We start from the raw sequence: 20243 nt of genomic DNA, 5'->3' as shown, positions 1-20243 counted from the left end.
GGAGTAAATGCCTCTTTGGAGCAGAACCAGGTTCAAAAAAATAGTATCTAAACTACTGGAGAAGATGTAGTTTGTTGCCCTCAAAGCTTAGTATGTTATTTTAGAAAAGGTTCTCTTGCCCCCAATTTGGCAAGAAGCAAAAATAAACTCTCTTTATATTTGGTTGATTATTTTCCCTGTTCTTACAAAATTTTGTTTTGTTTTGTTTCAATTGTCTAGCTCACAAGTCGGCAACCTGCGGCTCCGGAGCCACATGCGGCTCTTTGAGCCTTCCCCTGCGGCTCCCAGCCTCCTCTGCCTTTGCAGAGAGAGACAGAGACAGAGAGAGGCAATTGCGCTTCCCTGCCTCTCTCTCTCTCTCTCTCTCTCTCTCTCTCTCTCTCTCTCTCTCTCTCTCTCTGTGTGTGTGTGTGTGTGTGTGTGTGTGTGTGTGTGTGTGTAAAAAAGAGAGTGCACTCACAGTGTTCTCCGAGGAGCTGAAAAGCTTACTGGGTGGAACTCCTCCCTTCGCTGCGTCTCTGCAGGAAGCAGGAAGGGCAGGAGAGAGCTAGCTAGCCCAGCTAGGCTGACTCAGGAATTCTGGGAGTTGAAGTCCATGAGTCATAAAAGAGACGAAGTTGCCTACCCCTGATCTTGTTGGACAACAGCCTGAAGCTTGTCAGGTGAGCAGCAGATAGGAGAGGGGGGGAGAAAGAGAGAGAGAGAAAGAGAGAGAGGGAGAGAGAGAGAGAGAGGAAAGAGAGAGAGAGAAAAAAAGAGAGCGGGGGAAGAGGAGTGGCAGACCAAGGACAGATAGAGAGGGAGAGAGAGAGAGAGAGAGAGACCCTTTTGACATCTAAAATGAAGATAACACTGCATATATCCTTTTTTTACCTGTGTGTGTGTGTGTGTGTGTATGTATATATATATATATACATACATATACATGTTTTCTGAGGTTTTCGCGGGTATTTGTATATAGGTCTTTGGTTGTTCGGGTTTTCTCCCGCGTAAAATTGGAAGTGTCTTGGCAACGTTTCGACGAAACGTTGCCAAGACACTTCCAATTTTACGCGGGAGAAAACCCGAACAACCAAAGACCTATATACATATACATATATATATACACACACACACAAACACACACACACAAACACACACACACCTATAATAAAGGTAAAAAAGGATATATGCAGTGTTATCTTCATTTTAGATATCAAAATGGTTTTGCGGCTCCCAGTGTTTTGTTTTTGGTGGGAAACGGGTCCAAGTGGCTCTTTAAGTGTTTTGGGTTGCCTACCCCTGGTCTAGCTGTTTTCATTACTTCCCTGCCATCCTCATAGAATGCTGGCTGTGGAATTCTGGGAGTTGAAGTCCATATGCCTTAAAATTGTCAAGGTTGAGAAACACTGTCATAGAAGCTCAGAAATGCTTAGAGAACTAATATTTTTTAAAGCTCTCGTTATTTTCCCCAAGGAAGGTGCTACTAGCGGATTTAAAAAAAAAAGAGATGCAAATTGCTTTTTTCAACTCTGTTCTCTTCTCTTGCACCTCTTTTGTAAAGGAAGAACTTCTTAAAACCACCATCACTACTTCAAGCAATGGTGCCACAACGTCCAACTCATCACTCTAGACTCTAGAGCAGAGGTAGGCAACCTTGGCTCTTTTATGACTTGTGGACTTCAACTCCCAGAATTCCTGAGCCCATGCTGGCTCAGGAATTCTGGGAGTTGAAGTCCACGAGTCATAAAAGAGCCAAGGTTGCCTACCCCTGCTCTAGAGGGATTGTTCTACATTTTGAGTTATCCCTATCCTTTAAAAAAAATACAGTTTGCAGTAAAGAAATAATTCTCAAACTAAAAAGAACCTCATTAAAGTAAGAACATTAAGACACTGTAGTTACAAAATAGCTAAATAAAGGTACAAATGGCAAGTAGCAGAAGAGTGTTGTGCTGATAATTTAAAAACCTGGGGGGTGGGGGGAAATGAAAAGGTCTTTGGACAATTTCCGTAGCCCGGTTTCTATCAGTCACTAAAATGGAGACACGCAATATGTAATTTATCCTACACCAGGAGTTTGGTACAACTATTTAATTAAAGGATTTAACACTTTTGCTTTTTATTTTCGATATGCCCACCTTCTGCCCATTTACCTCTCCTTTGGCCAGCCAGATTTTCAACAAATCTAAGAACACTGTACTTTACTTATCTGTAATGAAAAGGAGATGATTTCATTCATCTCTAAGCGTGGAAGGTCTGTGGTCAAGGATGCTTCAGATCCGCGTTTTTCAAACGTGGTAACTATGTGTGGGGTTCAACTCCCAGAATTCCCCAGCCAGTATGGAATTGTAATCTACGCATCTTAAAGAAGTTGAGATTGAGAAATATTGCATTAGATTAAGACTGTAATAATGTGCAGTCAGCTGACTTGTTAATCCTTGCTACAAACCTACCCAAGTTATCACTGTTGAAATAAAAGATTCAAAGGTGATAAAACTGCCCATTTGTTTAGTGCATTTATATCTTCCCTTTTCTGAGAGCTCAGCAGAGTAAGGATGAGGTTCTCCCCAAATTTTATCCTGCTTGCTCTGTCAGGCAGGTTGAGCTGAAAGAAAATGACTAACCCAACATGGTTATATGAGGGTGAGAACCTAAGTCATATTTATATGTAACTTCCAAAGACATGGGAGTGATAATATGTGTATTTGAAAAAGCTCATCAGTTAATTATTAATTATTATGACTGAAAGATTTAGTCTTCTACCATTAGTGTATGCTGTTTTGTTTTAAACCTATGTTTATTCATATTGCAATTTGCATGCCTTTTTCTTCCTGATAAGCACAAGTATCTGGTAGTTTCATGCAGCAAGATTTAGTTTTCAGTATCTCCAAGGTGAATTGTCAGTAAGGGAGGATATAACTTACCTTGGCAAATCATCCACAGCTCTGACTCAGTATAAGGGCGTGTCCTAGGAAAAAGCAAGCAACAACTGAGATATATACATTTGAAATACATTGCTATTGTAGCTTGCGTTCAACCATGTTCCTTGTTACCCTGCTTTGTTGGAAACATTTCCAGCATCCAGGTAGGATGCTTAATTTGTACCTACATCATTATGGGCAGGACTTTTCTGTCCTGTTAGAGATATAGAAAATGTCCTGGTCATGGTTTCCTAGTTATCCTACCCAGGAAATATGCAAGGAGAATGAGGATAATGAGCAGATGGAAGAGAGAAATTATCTTGCAGGTTCTCCAAAGCACACAAGCATAGGTGGGCCTCAGCAGAAACATCTTAGTGGCATTCACAATCAGCCTAAAGGTGTAGATTTAGCAGCTGGTTGGACAACCATATTTTGCATCCTTTGCTGCCTTCCAAAATTGTGTTCCTCAAACTACAAGAGAGAAATTTTGCCAGAGCATCTCTTTGATGTTAGCAAAATATCAAAGAAGAGAGTGTGTTTTTTTTACAAAACACTGAATCAAATAATCTAATTAGCTGTACATTCATGATCTGAATGATCTGTATGGACAAAGCAAACAAAAAACAAAAAACCTTAAGCTGTATGCCTCCCAGCCTTAATTGTTCTCTAATTTATATGCACTGATTTTTTCTTCTTCTTCTAGATCAGGGGTAGGCAACCTTGGCTCCTTTATGACTCGTGGACTTCAACTCCCAGAATTCCTGAGCCAGCCACGCTGAGGGGAAAGGGAAAGGTTTCCAAGCTGAGCCATGCTGGCTCAGGAATTCTGGGAGTTGAAGTCCACGAGTCATAAAAGAGCCAAGATTGCCTACCCCTGTTCTAGATAATATGTTTATCACTGTTATGTTTAGGGGTTTAAATCTATGGGTTTATAAACAAGAACTAAAAAATAGCATAGTTCCCCTACGTTGTCCATGGAAGGTTGGAAGCATTAATATTCTTAATTGCAATAGAACTTTGCCCTTCTCCAGTGGGGAAGCACTTGCTTAGATTTTAAGGAACACAAAGCAGTATCTTCTCCTTCCAAAAACAACTCTCTCCTTTCCTTTTATGAACACTTTATTTCATAATGAATGCTGTATTACTCCAGTTCTAAAACCACCCTTTCCTCTGAGTTTCTTATTTGTCTGATTTCTGTAACAGGTGGCCCTACTAAGCCCTGTAACCCAATTAGGTATTGGCCCTGGAGGAAGCAGGGGAATACCCACACCAGCCAGCGGATATGTTCAAAGACCGTAGAACTATTTGTATTAATAGGAGGTTTCAGCCATAATCAGAATGATGACAGAAGCCACAGCAATGGGGATGAATTGAAGAGCTAGAGAGTTTCACATTTTATTTCAAGAACCTCCCTTGACTGGAAAATAATTGATCATGGAAATCACAGTTCTACGACCATCTGGTAGAGGTGGTTGTAAAATGTGATTAATGAAGTTAATTGGCCCTCTAGACTTGGAGATAAAAAAGAAAACCATGTACAGTTTCTTTCCTCCCTCTAAGTCAATTAGGTACCAAGAAAAATACAATATTTAAATTTTTTCACTGCATTGATTAAACGCCATTCAATGTACTTTCTTTTAAAAAAGGTACATGATTAATTTTTCATTTCATAAACCATTAAGATTTCTGTCAGATGTGAAGAAGGGATTGCAGTTATTTGCCATTATGGAGTAAAATTGTATCTGATTATTAGATATGCTTTGTTGGGACAATCACATGAATGCGTAGTAAAGAATGCATAAGAATGTCTATGAAGGAGGGGTCAAAGAAGCCATCTGTGTCAAAACTGAACAGCCCTCTCTCAACATTTGCACTACTAAGGTGACTCTGAAGACACAGATAAGCCTCCAGGTAGCATTAACAACTGGCTAAAAGAATGCAAATAAACAGCTGTCTGCAAATCCTTCCATTCCCCACCATCCAGTCAGAGCTGAAGAAGCTTCTTGGATGAGAAGTGAAACGTCTTCAAAGAAAAACAAGAAAGTCCAGTTGCCTTGTGAAAAAAGCACCTTTGGAATGCATAAGAATCTAAGCCACAAAAGATCCACTGGGAGAAAACAATTCTCCCTTTAAGGGAGGACTATCTATCAAAATGACCAAGGTGCTGAAAGGTAGGCAGGGAGTGAAAGTGAAAGCAATCCAGATAATCGATCTCATTCCTGACAGCCTGGCAACCACCCACTTCAGCACATTTTTCAAGACCAGCCTTTCAACATCCTGGACCAAGATGATCAATCCCCTCCTGTGAATATGCTGACCCAAGAGCCAAGGAATAAGCAAAGACTAGTTCTCCAAGGAGTCAAAGCCTCAAGGCCTAATAAAGAATGGAACACTGCATCTTTAATAATACCCAAGTCAAATTATGAGCAAAGTCTCTAATTAACAAGTTAAATTTTATTTCCAAAGGTTCTCTTTAGCATCCTGCAGTTTTTCAAAGGTAGCTAAATTACAGAGCAGCATTCCTTATTTTGGCGATGGTGGCTGGGACCATGAGACCTTAGTCTCGTAGAATCACAGAATGGAAGAAATAGAAGAACCTTTGAGACCAACTCCCTTGACTAGTGCAGAGATCCATTGCTACAGCATACCCAGTTGAGTCCTCCATCTCCGTCTCAATACAGTGGAGACCCCACTGCCTTCCAAGATAGGCAGTTCCACTGCTTTTACCATAGAAAGTGTTCTTAATTTCCAACAAAAATTCCCTTTCTTGTAAACATTTCTTCTCTGTCTTCTGTAACAATTCGGTCCCATCTTCTACATGACAATCTTTGGACACTTTTCCCTTTCAGCCCTACTCCTTGGTTTCTGTTCTCTGAACATGTTCCGATTTGTATTTCCTAAAATGTGGTGCCAATACTGTAGCTGCAGTCTGATCAACACAGAAGAAGGATGAACTTGATCCTTATATTTCTTCTGTTGATTCGACCAAAAATTTGCTTTTTTTTTTTTTTGAAGTTCCAACACTGTGGGCTCATGTTCACCTCGTAAGGGATCCAGAATCCTTTTCAACATACTGCTTCCCAATATGGTTCCCCCCCCCCATCTTATCCCCCTGCCCTTGATTTTGCTTATTTAAATGGAAGAACATGTGTCACTGTTGAAATTCATCTTTTCAACTGTCAGGCTTTTTTTGAATGTTGATTAGTGTCCTCTGAGCTATGGGCTATCCCCACATCTTTGTTTATCTGTCATATTTTCTAATTCATCATCCGAGTAGCTTATAAATATGTCACCCTTCTCCAATCCTCTGGCACCATCCCTATCCTCCCTAGCAAGAGGCTCCAAGGTGACATCTTGTAAGCTGCTTCAGGACTCCTAGTTGTAATGAGTCTGGTCCTGTTCTGGAGACTTAACCTCACTCACGGTAACCAACTGCTCTCTAACAAGCCCTTTACTTAACTGGTATTGCCATTCCCTCCCTTGTTGATTGTTCTGTATAGATCAGTGATGGCGAAACTTTTAGAGACCGAGTGCCCAAACTGCAACCCAAAACCCACTTATGCATTGTCGGGTGCTGGGTGGGTGTGGTCCATTGGGTAGGTATGGCCCATTGGGTGGGCATGGCTGTGGTGGTAACAGCAGATTGGGTGGGACTAAAAAGTTCAATCAATCAATTCCAACTTTGCAAGATCTTTTTTTTTTCCAGCGAGAAGTTGAAATTGACTGATTGATTGAACCTTTTTTTTTTTTGCACATGGTGGCAGAGGCCTAAAGTGAAAAGGCTTTATAAAACCCAGCTGAAAGCCTAGGACTGGGGCGATGGCACGCGTGCCCACAGAGAGGGCTCTGAGTGCCGCCTCTGGCACCCATACCATAGGTTCGCCACCACTGGTATAGATCCACATGAGCAGCACCTCCACCTAGATAAAAAGACTGAAGCAGAGAGGAAATTGAAGACCTTTGCTATCTCCCCAACTATCTATGCCTTTCTTTTTCTACTGACATCACCAAAAAGAAAAAGAAAAACCTCTTTATGTGGATTTTAGCATATTTTACCACGTCCTTTTGTATTTTAGTGTTTCTAATTTCCTTTCTGCAGATATTCACTACTTGCTGGTACATCTCCTTGGTGACCGTTTTCATTTTCCATTTGTTATACAAGAGGTTTGAAACTCTTGACTCAATCAAAAGCACCCTGTGCGCAGTGGTTGTCCACATTTTATTCCTCTCTGGAAAGGGGTTCAATTATAATGGAAGTGGTGTTTTTTTTCTTCAACCTCCTCTTTTGCCTTTGATCATGGGATTACACTTAGGATTGTGAAAGCCACAGGCAGCATCTCAAAAGAACTTGCAGTAGAAATTTACTCCTGAAAAGATAGTTATAATATGATCAAGGCCTGTTGCCTAACACCCAAAATCATTGCGTTTACATAAAAAAATAACTAGAGATTGAGTAGACTTAAAATATAGTGTCATAATCAATGTAATTTTATTTATTTCTAGATAAATGTGGATACTTATGCTACTCAAGATAAATGCATTTCCTGAACCAAAAGTCTCTGCCCTGGGCTTGCTAAGTTGCTCGTAGATTGCAACCATTCATCAGAGGCTCACGAACGATGTAACTTAGTTCCTTTACCTGACCTCTAATATGCAGCTTCTCTCTTCATTTTAAAAAACAGTAGAAGCTAAGAGAAAGAGAACGATTTGAGTAGTCTCCTTGCTTTTGCTACATAGTTCTCAGCCATGTCTGAGTCAGGCCACACTTGGAAAACTGCACCCAGTTTTGGTCACCACAATGTAAAAAAGATGTTGAGACTCATCTAGAAAGAGTAAAGAGAAGAGCAACAAAGATGACTATGGGACTGGAGGCCAAAGCATATAAGGAATGGCTGCTGGAATTGGGTATGTCTAGTTTAATGAAGAGAAGGACGAGGGGGGACATGATAGCAGTGTTCCAATATCTCAGGGGCTGCCACAAAGAAGAGGGAATCAAGCTATTTTCCAAAGCGCCTGAAGGCAGGACAAGAAGCAACAGGTGGAAACTGATCAAGGAGAGAAGCAACCTAGAACTAAGGAAAAACTTCCTGACAGTTAGAACAATTAACCAGTGGAACAACCTGCCTCCAGAAACGGTGAATGCTCCAACACTGGAGGTTTTTAAGAAGAGATTGGACAGCCATTTGTCTGAAATGGTATAGGGTTTCTTGCCTGAGCAGGGGGTTGGACTAGATGACCTCCAAGCTCCTTTCCAACATCATCATTATTATTATTATTATTCTCAATCATCGCACAGTCAGCCAGATGTTCAGACTGGATTTGGCATTTTGTCTACCTATCGAGTCCTTACCCAGGACCTGGGATAGGCAGATGTAGATATTATTATTATTATTATTATTATTATTATTATTATTATTATTATCTGTTTTCAAGGAGAGCTAAAAGGACTATTTCTTAAAATCCCAGCTTCTGGTGTCCTTTCAGAATAGATACATTATTATTTTTTTGCAGTTTTGAATTGCTATGAGCAAGTGAGTTTGTGATCAGACCTAATTTTATTCCCATTTAGCCTGGCATCACCTGCCTAAGATCAGAGTTGAAATTAGGAATTAATTGGAAGATTATGGGGAGAGGTGCAAGAATGAGGAGTGAAAGCCTTCCTTGACAAAAATAAAAATAAAAAATAAAAAAATCAAGGGTTTTAGTATCTTGACCATTTCTTTAGCTTTTATTACTTTTTAAATCAAGTTCCCATGCTCTGAGTCCTCTCCATGCATATAGTGGGGAAAGTAGGTTCAAAACTCAAATCTTCTCCTGGACCACCACATTGATCATTTCCCTGCTGCTATAACCAGTGATGTTCAATAGGGATAAGGAAATATAACTGGTAACAATAAAATCTACAATTTACTATTTAACGGAGTAGCTGCCATTTTCTCCAAGCAGACCTTCAGATACATCTAAATCTTTTTCCCAGTTAAACACAACTCCTGCTTTGTCCCGCAAGAATCAATCTTGGAGGAGTTAAGATGGATAGTGTTTCTTATGTACAATTACTTACATGGGATGGTAAAAATTGGCAATTAAAATCTTTGGAAGATTTAATACAAAAAAATATTAATTACTCATGGTTTCATTATAGACAAATAGTGGAGAGGTGGAAGATAGATCGTAATGTGGGTTTGCTTAGAGAAGATGAGAATTTATTAAAACAAATAAAAGATCAAAGACGAAGCCATATTAAGAGAATCTATGGGGTGTTAGTAGAACTGGATTCAGAAGTAGAATTAATTAAAGAATGTATGGTTAAATGGGCACAAAATTTTGATGAACCGGTTCTATTAGATACCTGGGAAATTATTTGGGTGAGGAATGTTAAATTCACACAAGCCCAAAACTTAAGGGAAAATTTTTACAAAATGTTTTATAGATGGCACCTTGATCCACAAAAAATGTCTCGTATGTATCCTGACTTACAGCCTAAATGTTGGAGATGTGGATGTTCGGATGCCACTTATTATCATATCGGGTGGTCATGTAAAAATATAAAAGCTTTTGGGATTAAGATATGGTGGAATATCCAAAGAATTTTTAGAAGAAGGGTAAAATTTACCCCACAATTGTTTTTGTTAGGTATTGTTTCTGATTGTGATACTGAAGAGGCTATATTGATGCTAAATTTAATTACAGCGGCAAGGTTGTTAGTAGGGCAATGTTGGAAGAAGGAATCCTTGCCTACTTTGCAAGAGTGGTTTTTTAAAGTTTCTTATTTGGCGGAAATGGCAAAGATTTCGGCTTTCTTAAAAGACCAATCGCAAGAGAAGTATTTTTTGGTATGGAAAAAATGGATAGACTTTATACAACACAAGTTGGATATAAAAAAATATTATTTAGCTTTTCAGTAACTCATATTTAAAATTTCAGATATTTTATAGATTTTTTTTTCTTTTTTTACTTTTTTTTTCTTTCTTTTTTCTTTTTTCTTTCTTCCTATTTTCTTGTATTTCCTTGTACTTTTGTCTTTTTATATATATATTATTGTTAACTATTTCACAATTTGTTTAATTAATGTATTTTGACTTGTTAATGGTTTATATCTGTTTTAAGATTTTTTGCAAAACTTTAATTAAGCCTGTATTCAGCTCTGGGAAGGTCGGGGGAGGGTATGGGAGGGTTGGGGGGGGCCTCGGGGAAGGGAACTGTATTGTTTTGTAAAATTTAAAAATTTTCAATAAAAAAAAAAGAATCAATCTTCAGGACTCTGCCAAGAAAGTTGTCCTTTTAATGCCAACATTTGGAATGATTTATCTCGAGTTGATACGTCATGATCCAGTTTAGTAAGTGATTCCCTCCCTATTCCCCATACATTTTTGGTATTATTTCAGCTGTCCTTGCCCTGGCGTTAGTTTCAGGGTTTCTCAAGTGGTTCCTTTAATGAAAACCTGGCTGCAGCAAAGGCTTCTGTATCCATAAAGGCCATAATCATCCCTTCTGAAAATCAAGCCCCTCAGCCTGCCACATCCATTCTCATCTTTAGGAACATCAAAGAGATTAGACCTGGAGCAGAGAAACCACATGTCCGAAAGGCTGATTTATTACTGTGAGATAATTGAAGTGACTAGTGGCAAATACTGTCAACAGTTATTGGGAAGACAAGTGTTTGTTAATAGGCCTTGAAAGAGTTCTTACTTGCAAAGAAAAGAGCTCAGAGAACTCAGAAGTGGCCTTTTGTATTTGCTGCTCCAGCTTTTTATTATATTTAATAGAGACAAGAAGGGGAAAGGTTTGCTGGGCAAGCTCACAGCTGAAAATTAATCTCAGTGGCTATGGTAACTGAAGGTGAAATGTGTAATTTGCATCAGTTTATAAGCCCTCTGGGATGCAATTTACATGTTAGCGCTGGAACCAATTGTGATTGATGTAATCATGGGTGACCTAACATACAGCACAGAATCAGGGAGACATCTAAGAATACTTCAGGGAGGCTGGAGGAAGGGGAAAGCAAAAGGTTGATGCTTCTGGGACCACACATATGAAAAAATACAATTTTGTATAAAGGTGAAGAAATGGCAAAGTACATATTTTGCATGCAGAAGACTTCAATGTTCTGTTCCTGGCCTTCTCCGGGAAAGCCTGAAGAAGACTCCCACTCAAAACTTTGAAGAACCAATGCTACCCAGCACATAACATGAAAAGTGCTTCTATTATTCTTGCTGTTCCTCCTTTCCTGCTTGAGGTTTATGCTAAAAGTTAGTTTCATTAAATGCTATATCTATTGTTTTCTCCTGCAGATCTCAATTGCAAAGCCATTAAGAAGAGCAGGGAGCAGGCAGGCATTTGGATGTTCCTAATTACACCTCCCAAGTGCCTTGCCAGCCTGGCTAATGCCAAGTGATGCTGGATCTTGGCATTCATCTACGGTACATTCAGAGGACCATACCGGTTCTGCATTAAAGCTTAGTTCTTCACAATTAAGCTAGGAAGTCAGTTAGGCTCCACCCACTCAGGCTGGCCTCTCACTAATGCGGTTGGCAAATGCTCACCACCTTGGTCTGTTTTTAGTAATTACTCGCTGCTGTTTCAAGGATATTACAGTAATCTCCTTAATCCTGTCCCTCTCATCTTCCTTCTCTTCTTCTTCCTCCAACCTTGTTGGTCACAATATGTTTTAGACGCCATAGTCAGCTTACATGGGCCCAAAGAATGTGAATTTCTGATGGCTGATCATTACCTCAAGTGAGTCATCAGTCTTTGCTTTGTTCAGGATTGGTTGATGGCCTCTTCTTCCAGTCCATGATCCTCATAGTCTGTTTCCAAATTCATCATTCAATCATACCCATTTATCTTCCTCACTCTTCAAAAGAACCCAGTTTTCATAGTCATCCTTTACCACTAAAAAGACCATTGATGTGATATCTGTTGGCATTGGATCCCTCATGATCTAATCTTGATCTAATCTAAATTTGACATAGCTTATTCCACTGGGATTAATCTCCTATTACATTTTTCCAATACATTGTTTATCTTTTGTGTTGATTAAAAACAATACTCTCTACTACTTTTTTCACGGTCAACTGTTTATGTGCAGTTTGGCATTACTTTTCTCTAGTTAATATTTCACTTTAGCCTGCTTTTTCATAGTCCATTTTTTTAGTTTTATAACAACTAAATCTTCTTCACAGTCAGCTAACAAACTGATATGGTCTATATATCTCCAATTATTACAGAGTTGACCACCAATTTTGATTTCCAAATGACTTTTTTTCCAGTCTTGCTATTCCTAAAATGTATGTGGCGTATATATTTTACTATATTTTCTATCAGAATAAGTCAAATTAAAAAATAAAAATTGTATAAACTATTTTAATTATCTCTTAAGATTTTTATATCTTAAAAACTTATCCTGAAGGGTTGTATATAAATTCCTTAATAACGCTGGTGGACTCTTACAGATTTCTATCAACAACCCTAGTTATCAATAACTGAAATAGACATCATTTCAGCATTTGAAACAACAGCTACATCATCATGATGTGTGTGTCTATGTGTATTTTCTTCAATCCAATTAAAGCAGGATTGGGGAACCTGTGATTTTCAAGAACTGGTTATTGAACTGGTGCTAAAGTTCCTAAAGCTGGCCATGCTGGCTGGTGCTACTAAAAGTTGTAATTCAACAGCAGCTGAAAAGTTAAAGCAGTGTTACTTAAAGCAGGGATCCCCAACCGTGGCAACTTTACAACTTGTGGACTTCAACTCCCAGAATTCCCCAGCTGGCATGTCTGGCTGAGGAATTCTGGGAGTTGAAGTCCACAAGTCTTAAAGTTGCCAAGGTTGGAGACCCCTGACTTAGGTTCAGTTGGATTTTGGCAATATAAATTAGAAAAGTAGCATTCATAAAGGCATATTTAAAACAAAAACAAAAACTGAAAAATCATCTTAACAGCAACATTATTTAAGGTTTTTCTTACAACTCTTAGAATTTCCTTGTTTTGATTTGTTACCAAGGGGTCCTATTTTAAACCAACACCTTTGTTAATAAAGAACAAAGCTGGGCTTTAAGACATGACATATAAGTAGGTCTGTTTCTATGCAGACTGTTTGAAGAATTGCAGCACAGCTCTGTGAAGTAAAGCACCTCTTGTTTCACCTTTGCATCCTCAACTATAAAGAACAGCCTTATTGTCTAGGGGCCCTCCCATGGCAACTATCATTTTATTTTACTAGAAATGTGAAGTCTGAATGTTTTCTGTGTCTGTTTCATATGAAACAGAACCCTAAAAGATTATTGATCCTCTGAGATGCCTCTGGGTTGCAACATGAACCTCTGAAGGCCAAAGAGCTTTTTAACAGTACAACCTCTATACAGTTTGACAGCGTTCCCTAGCATGAACCATTTTGTCTTGGAATTACAGAGACATCTGGAAGAAACCAACTTTATGACATACTGGGGATATTTTTTAGGAAAGAAAGATAAATCTTACCATCTCATGTAAACTAAGGGTGGTAGATGAGTTTCTTCATTACACATAGTCCTTGTTTAGCAACTGCCTCAGAAAGCAGCTGTTCGCAATTACAACAGTAATGAAGAAGTAACTTTGTGACCAAAGTTACAACCTTTGCAGCAATGATGATAATGGTATCCATTTAGTTGTGTCTGACTCTTGGCAATTCTGTGGGCCAAGTCTCTCAGACATATGTTCCCCATTGCATTCAGTTAGTATGTATTGTCCTGTGCCTGACCTCTTTTTTTCCCTCTCCCCCTCTCCAGCAGAGTAGAGAGATTGCCAAAACAAGCTATCTCCCTCCTGAGTTGCTTATCTCTGTAGTGCATCCCTAAACAATGCTAACTGCAAGTTAAGAAAACTCAGCTCTGGGGCTTTAATTAGTTGATTAGAACACGCTGCCAGCTCTTAGCGGCTGACTAAAATTGACAAATACCCTAATCATTTTATGCAGACATTCTAGGGCACGGGTGTCAAACTCACCACGTCATGTGATGTGTCACAACATGTCGTGACTTTTTTTGCATTGCCGGAGCTGGTGTGGGCACGGCCTCCATATGATACAACCGGCCCACAGACCGGCAGTTTGACACCCCTGGTCTAGGGCATTTCCTTCAATGTCTATTCTCCATGGAGTGCCTGCTTACTCTCTTGCAATCCCTTTCTCTCAAATGAACGTACATACAGCATCAGGTTGAACATTCCAAAGGGAGGGGTAGTGGGGAGAAAGGCCTATAAGATTTGCCATTTTATTCGGATTCTTCATGAGAAGTTCCACAACCCTTTGTTGCGATTTGTTTAGGGTTGTGTCTTCTGAGCTGTAAAGTGATGGAAAGCTGAAGTAAAATCATGGATACAGTTGTGATCATGTGATTTTTTTTCACTTTGTAACCACTTAATGATCTAGATGCCAATTGCAATCATTAAACCAGGACTACCTGTATAGGGATTGCTGCTAAACATCTAATAATCATGCCTTTGTTGATCTTATTAGCACTGCACATTGTCTCACCAAGCCAAAGACAATATGGGCTAAAACAATAATTCTATTACTTTAGAACAATCAACAGAATGCAGACAATACTAAAAAAAACCAAAAGGGAGCAGCCATCTATAACCATCTTTTAGATGAGAAGACTCCACATCTGTTACCTCCTGCCCTCATAATCTTATATGCTGGCATTTAGACAACAAAGGCAATTGTGTGACCCTAAATATTACTATGTTTTGTTATATTATGTGTAAAACTCTGCCCTGCTAAATGCTCTGTTTATGCAGTCTTGCAATAGTGATGTTTCGTTTTGGTTCTATGAGCATAATAAACTTTGTATTCTAAATTCTATATCATAATCTCATTTGATAAATTTTATAAGGTCTGACATTTATCACTGCTTAATATTCTCTAATTGCAACAGGAAAAATATTTTTATTATTATTAGAATTTGTTAATAATATATGCTTATCATTTATCCAGACCTGCAAGGTTTGGTGAAACTTCTCTCTTTTTAAACTTAGTATCATCAGATCTTAAAGTATTATTCTTTGTAGAGTAATAGTAAATACTTTATTACAGATTTAGACAGAATGCATGTAAATAGAAGCATCTATAAATATAAATTATTTGTTGACCTTTATAGTATGTAGTACTGTATATGTTTTCCTTTAAGCTTCTTAGAGTTGTCTGAGAAAATACAGCAGAGAAGTACTTTCAATAATTAACAGTGCAATCTTATTCCCAGACCATGGAATTCAACTACAATTACTGTCAGTGGATTAAGACTGCTCTTAAATATCTATTAGCTCCAACAATTCTGTGCTGTGCTCTCTCATTCCTTTTGTAAGATGGCTGTTCATGTGACTTAAATCATGCTAGGACTTTGCCCCAAATCAAACCAACTTAAATATTAATTTGGGGATGGATATTTTAAGGTTTGCTGAAGATCTTATAGGAGGAATGATTTGGAACTATTTACCATGATTCTTAAGTTCATATCACTTTGCTTATTAACTATGTTCTGCACAAAATGGGATGGTTATAATTTAGCCTTTCACATCAGCTTTCAGGTAGGCTATTCGACTATCAGAATAAAACAGCACTACCAATACGCCATTTTTTCATTTATGTTTTTCAGAAATAACACCTCAGCCCAAGAAATGGAAGTTATCCTTAGACTGGGCAAGAAAACACATCCCTCTTAAAGCCTTTTCATGGATTTCGATGAGCAAGTGGCACACAGTTATTGTGTCAGACGTTTAAGATCTGAAAAATAACATGCTGCCTCTGTCAGACCAAGGGAAGCAAGCGGCAAGAAGACAATTGGTTCATTCTGTTAATTAGAAGAACTTCAGGAACAATGCCTTCAAAAGTCTCGTGTTTATATGTCTTGACAGTTGTATGTTGGGCAAGTGCTTTGTGGTACTTAAGCATAACACGTCCCACTTCCTCCTACACTTCATCTTACAGTGTTCACAAAACGTACGACAGCATCGCAATGGCTCGAAAAAATGTTTCCTTTGGGAACATAAGGACTCGACCAATAAACCCTCATTCATTTGATTTTCTCATAAATGAGCCAGAGAAGTGTGAGAAGAATGTTCCCTTTTTGGTTATTCTGATCAGCACAACACACAAAGAGTTTGATGCTCGACAAGCCATCCGGGAGACCTGGGGAGATGAGAACAACTTCAAAGGCATTAAGATTTCCACTCTTTTTCTTCTGGGGAAAAACACAGATTCTGTATTAAACCAGATGGTTGAGCAAGAAAGTCAAATTTTTCATGACATCATTGTGGAAGATTTCATTGACTCATATCATAACCTGACTCTGAAAACATTAATGGGAATGAAGTGGGTGGCTACATTTTGTTCAAAAGCCAAGTATATCATGAAAACAGACAGCGACATTTTTGTAAATATGGACAACCTTATTTACAAGTTGCTAAAACCGAACACCAAACCAAGACGAAGGTACTTTACTGGCTATGTCATCAATGGAGGCCCCATCAGGGATGTCCGGAGCAAATGGTACATGCCTAGGGACTTGTATCCTGACAGCAACTATCCGCCATTTTGCTCAGGCACAGGCTATATTTTTTCTGCTGATGTAGCAGAGATGATTTACAAAACTTCCCTCCATACTAGACTTCTTCATCTTGAGGACGTCTATGTGGGACTCTGTCTGCGGAAGCTTGGCATCCATCCTTTCCAAAACAGTGGCTTCAATCACTGGAAGATGGCCTACAGCCTGTGCAGATATCGGCGTGTTATTACGGTACATCAGATATCCCCTGAGGAAATGCACAGGATTTGGAATGATATGTCCAGCAAGAAGCATCTCAGATGTTAAGACTTTTTGAGATGTAAATACTTTGGTTCTTGTTATATGAATAGAGAGCAAACAGACAATGGAGTGTTCACTTTTAGGAGGAAAAACCTTAATAATATTTTGGTTGGATGGTCTCCCCAGCTATTCTGGTTTTACAAACTGCAGGTCCTAACATAATGGTGTTATTCACATCAGGCCAAACAAACAGAAGAGGCATTTGTCTTGTCCAGTCTGTCAAGCATATGCATAAGAAGACGAGGGACAAGCATAACATAAAAATTCGTTTCCATTAGATCCTCAGAAAGGAACTCTTCTCCCTCAGAAAGGAACCCTTCTCTAAGGCAATGATGGGTCATTGTTATAAGAAAAATTCATCTTCATTGAAATTAATTTTAAAAGTGCAAACTGAAATGGTGCCATGATAGGACTCTATTCCAAATTAGATGCTACTTTCTCGTCCAAGTCTAGTTGTCAGTATAAAGTTATTGCTTCTGCAGGATTTAGAATGCATCTTGTGTAGATTTCTGTCCAATTACCCAAACATTTCCCCCTAAATTCAGATACGAGTAGCAGCTGAAGTAATAAATGGACCATAGTTAAAAATAATTTGTTTTAAAAGTCACTATTTTATATATAGAAACATTTCAGCATTTAAACACAAGAAGGCCTTTGGATCCCTTTGGATCCAGGGGATATCTAATTTTCCTCAGTAAGATTGGAGAGAGGCTGACTTCAGAATAGATTGTAGCCTTCCTATTGTCGTCGTAAGTAATATCCAAGACCAGCTGATCTGGCATCAAAATTCTTGGAAACCTTAGACAAGTTTCTTAAATGAGGTTAAAAAGAATTGGGGTACAGCAAGGTATCAATAGAACCTATATCCTTTACCACACCTCCATCCTGTGGAAGAGGGAATTTAAAAATATGTTGATACAAACTTCTATCTCTTTCCTTCTGTTTTGCAAAGCATGGAGATCACACACCCTTCACAGTTGTTAGGCTACCATTCCAGATTAGATTGCTCTATCCCAATTTAAAATATTCTCCAGAGTGTAGTAATATACAATTTTCTACATTGTAACAACCTTGCCAAATGCAAAATCTACTCCTTGCCACATACAAATTAAGATGTCAAAAGGTATTGGTAATAATGTCAATTTAGTGATGAGAGATATTTCAAATTTCACATATGTATAAATGGGGAAATTGCTAAATGCTGTCATTACTTCCCTTTTAACAATTGAAATACTTGTTTTTAATGTTGTTTATTAATTGAAAATAACTGTTCCACTTTATTTGCAGGAATAGTGTTAAAAAAACCTATTGAAATGCCACATAACTAAGGAAGGAATTAACACTGCTGTGATGTAACCAAATGCTAATAAACAATATGCGTAATTATGGATTGGAAGATAAAGTTCACAGCTAAAATTCTGAATGAAACACTGTTAAAAACGTAATAGTGTATTGCAACACTTTGCTTTTTAAAGAGCCAAAGTGTATTTTGAATTATAAAAAGTGTCCACTGGAATTATAGATTTGTATGCTGCAAAGAAGAGCGGGGGGAGGGAACTAAAAAGGCCATTAGTTCAATAGGAAGCCCCCCTCCCCCCAAAAGGGATGTATGAAAATGAAAACCACTTTCTATTTATTTCTCATTTGTGCCCTTCCAAATGGCGTTATCAACAGTGACATTTGAAATCAACATCCATCACAATTTGACAGGCATGCTGATATTTTAAAATACAAAACTCCATTTGACATTGTGGACAGTGGTAATGCATAGCATTTTAAAAGCCAAAAGATACCATGTTTATGGAACCCAAGCTCAGTTTGGTGACTGACATATTCTCCAAAGCACCAGAGGGCAAGAAATCATGGGAGGTAGAGTGATCCAACTTTGGAGAAAGTAGAAATGTTCTGACAGTGAAAGCAATAACTCACTGGAATAGCTTGCCTCCTGGGGTTGCAGGTGTTCCATCACTGGAGGTTTTCAAAAATACAGTGGCCATTTGACTGGGATGGTCTAAAACTCCTGCCTTGAGCAGGGTTCACACTGGAAGGTCTCTAAGGTCCCTTCCAGCCCTGCTATTCTACGTTGTGTTTTCAATGGGCCATTTTCTAAAAGGTACATGGTTAACTATCCTATTGATAGAATTTCATCAACAAAATAGGAGAATGTTAAATTTCCTCTCTTCATAAATTTACATTTTGTTAAGAGTTAAAGAACATTCTGGGGGGAAAAGGGGGTATGGGAAAGAGGAAAGGAGAAGACTTTCAACTCAATCTCTGGACCATCTCTGGAATCTTTCCAGCATCTCAAGCTACATTTCATTCCTAAGGATTTTAAAAATATTTATAATTTAGTAACACTTTTGCTTTTTTTTTTTTTTTTGAGGGCATCAGAATCAGAAGACATTTTGGAATGAATGAATAGGTGATAAATGCTTCTTGCTTTGCTGTGCATATAATTATGGCTGTGCAAATCAGCTAATATATTTGATGTAAATTTGCAACTTGATTTTAGGAATCAATTTGACCTGGTTCAGATTTGTGATGGAACTGACACAATCAATGCGGCTTAATAATCTGGATGCTTGAATACATGTACTACCTTCCACTGAATTCTGAAACTATATGAAAGGCACTCCGTTCAAACTGATGTGTTGAATCTGTTCAGTAAAATTAATTGAAAGGATGTTTTGATTGAATTGCCTTCATATTTCAGTTTCATACATCTCTCTAGCTTATACAATAGCTTTGTTTGGCTAGAACAGCATACAGAACTACTCTTCCATTTCCCTTTCCCCCTTCTTTGTGCCATTGTCATGAAGCCAAGAATGAACTGAAACAGCACAGTGGATCTTTACTGCAACACCGATTCATATATTCTTCTCATGGGGGATTTCAGCAGTAAGATGTCCTTGGCTCTTCTCTATATGAATCCTATCATGCAATCATTACATCGGCCCTGATTGCTTTAGAGTAGGTTTGGGAAGATGGGATGAATAAGAGGAATTTCTCCTGTAAGATTATATTATTCCAACAACAGGCAGACTTTGGTTGCTGCCCTAGATTCATTCTTTTTCAGAAGTAGCATCTGAAGTTGGGCAGATATCCAATAGATGTACCGTATATGCCGGCGTACAAGGCGACCCGGCGTATAAGACGACCCCCGTCTTTGTCGCCGAGCCACATTCCTAGAACGTCGTCTTATACACCGGAAACTACCAGTATTTCCGGTGTATAGGACGACTCGGCGTATAAGACAACCCCCGTCTTTGGCGCCAATTTTAGCGCTTGCGGAAGTCGCCTTATACACCGGCATATACGGTACATTGTTTAGATATCCTTTGAACTTCTCCTTCTTTGGCCTTCCAAATTATTGATGGGAACTGTAGTCACTTCTTTCCCATATACCAAATGTGGTGATTTTACCCAGAATGAATCAGAGGATTAATTCCTTGAGATGGGTAGAAAGCTTCAGTGACTGAATGCATCCTGAACCAAAGACC

General features: G+C 38.6%; 1 protein-coding gene across 10 annotated transcripts in view; it reads left to right on the top strand.

Annotated features, from left to right (window-relative positions):
• B3GALT1 (beta-1,3-galactosyltransferase 1) overlaps positions 1-19948 on the top strand; it is a 403097-nt gene extending 383149 nt beyond the window's left edge. For all 10 annotated transcript variants that reach the window (XM_039365432.1, XM_039365430.1, XM_039365428.1 and 7 more), the window contains one exon: positions 15535-19948. In XM_039365432.1, the coding sequence (XP_039221366.1) occupies positions 15757-16749 (993 nt within the window). In that variant the 5' untranslated portion in view covers positions 15535-15756 and the 3' untranslated portion in view covers positions 16750-19948. The remainder of the gene's footprint in view (positions 1-15534) is intronic.
• Positions 19949-20243: the final 295 nt, after the last annotated feature.

This window comes from Crotalus tigris, unplaced genomic scaffold, assembly GCF_016545835.1.
Source record: "Crotalus tigris isolate CLP2741 ecotype Arizona unplaced genomic scaffold, ASM1654583v1 scf7180000020074.1721668, whole genome shotgun sequence".
Taxonomy (NCBI): Eukaryota; Metazoa; Chordata; class Lepidosauria; order Squamata; family Viperidae; genus Crotalus; species Crotalus tigris.
The sequence above is the reverse complement of the archived record's forward strand: the minus strand, read 5'-3'. Positions and strand labels throughout refer to the sequence as shown.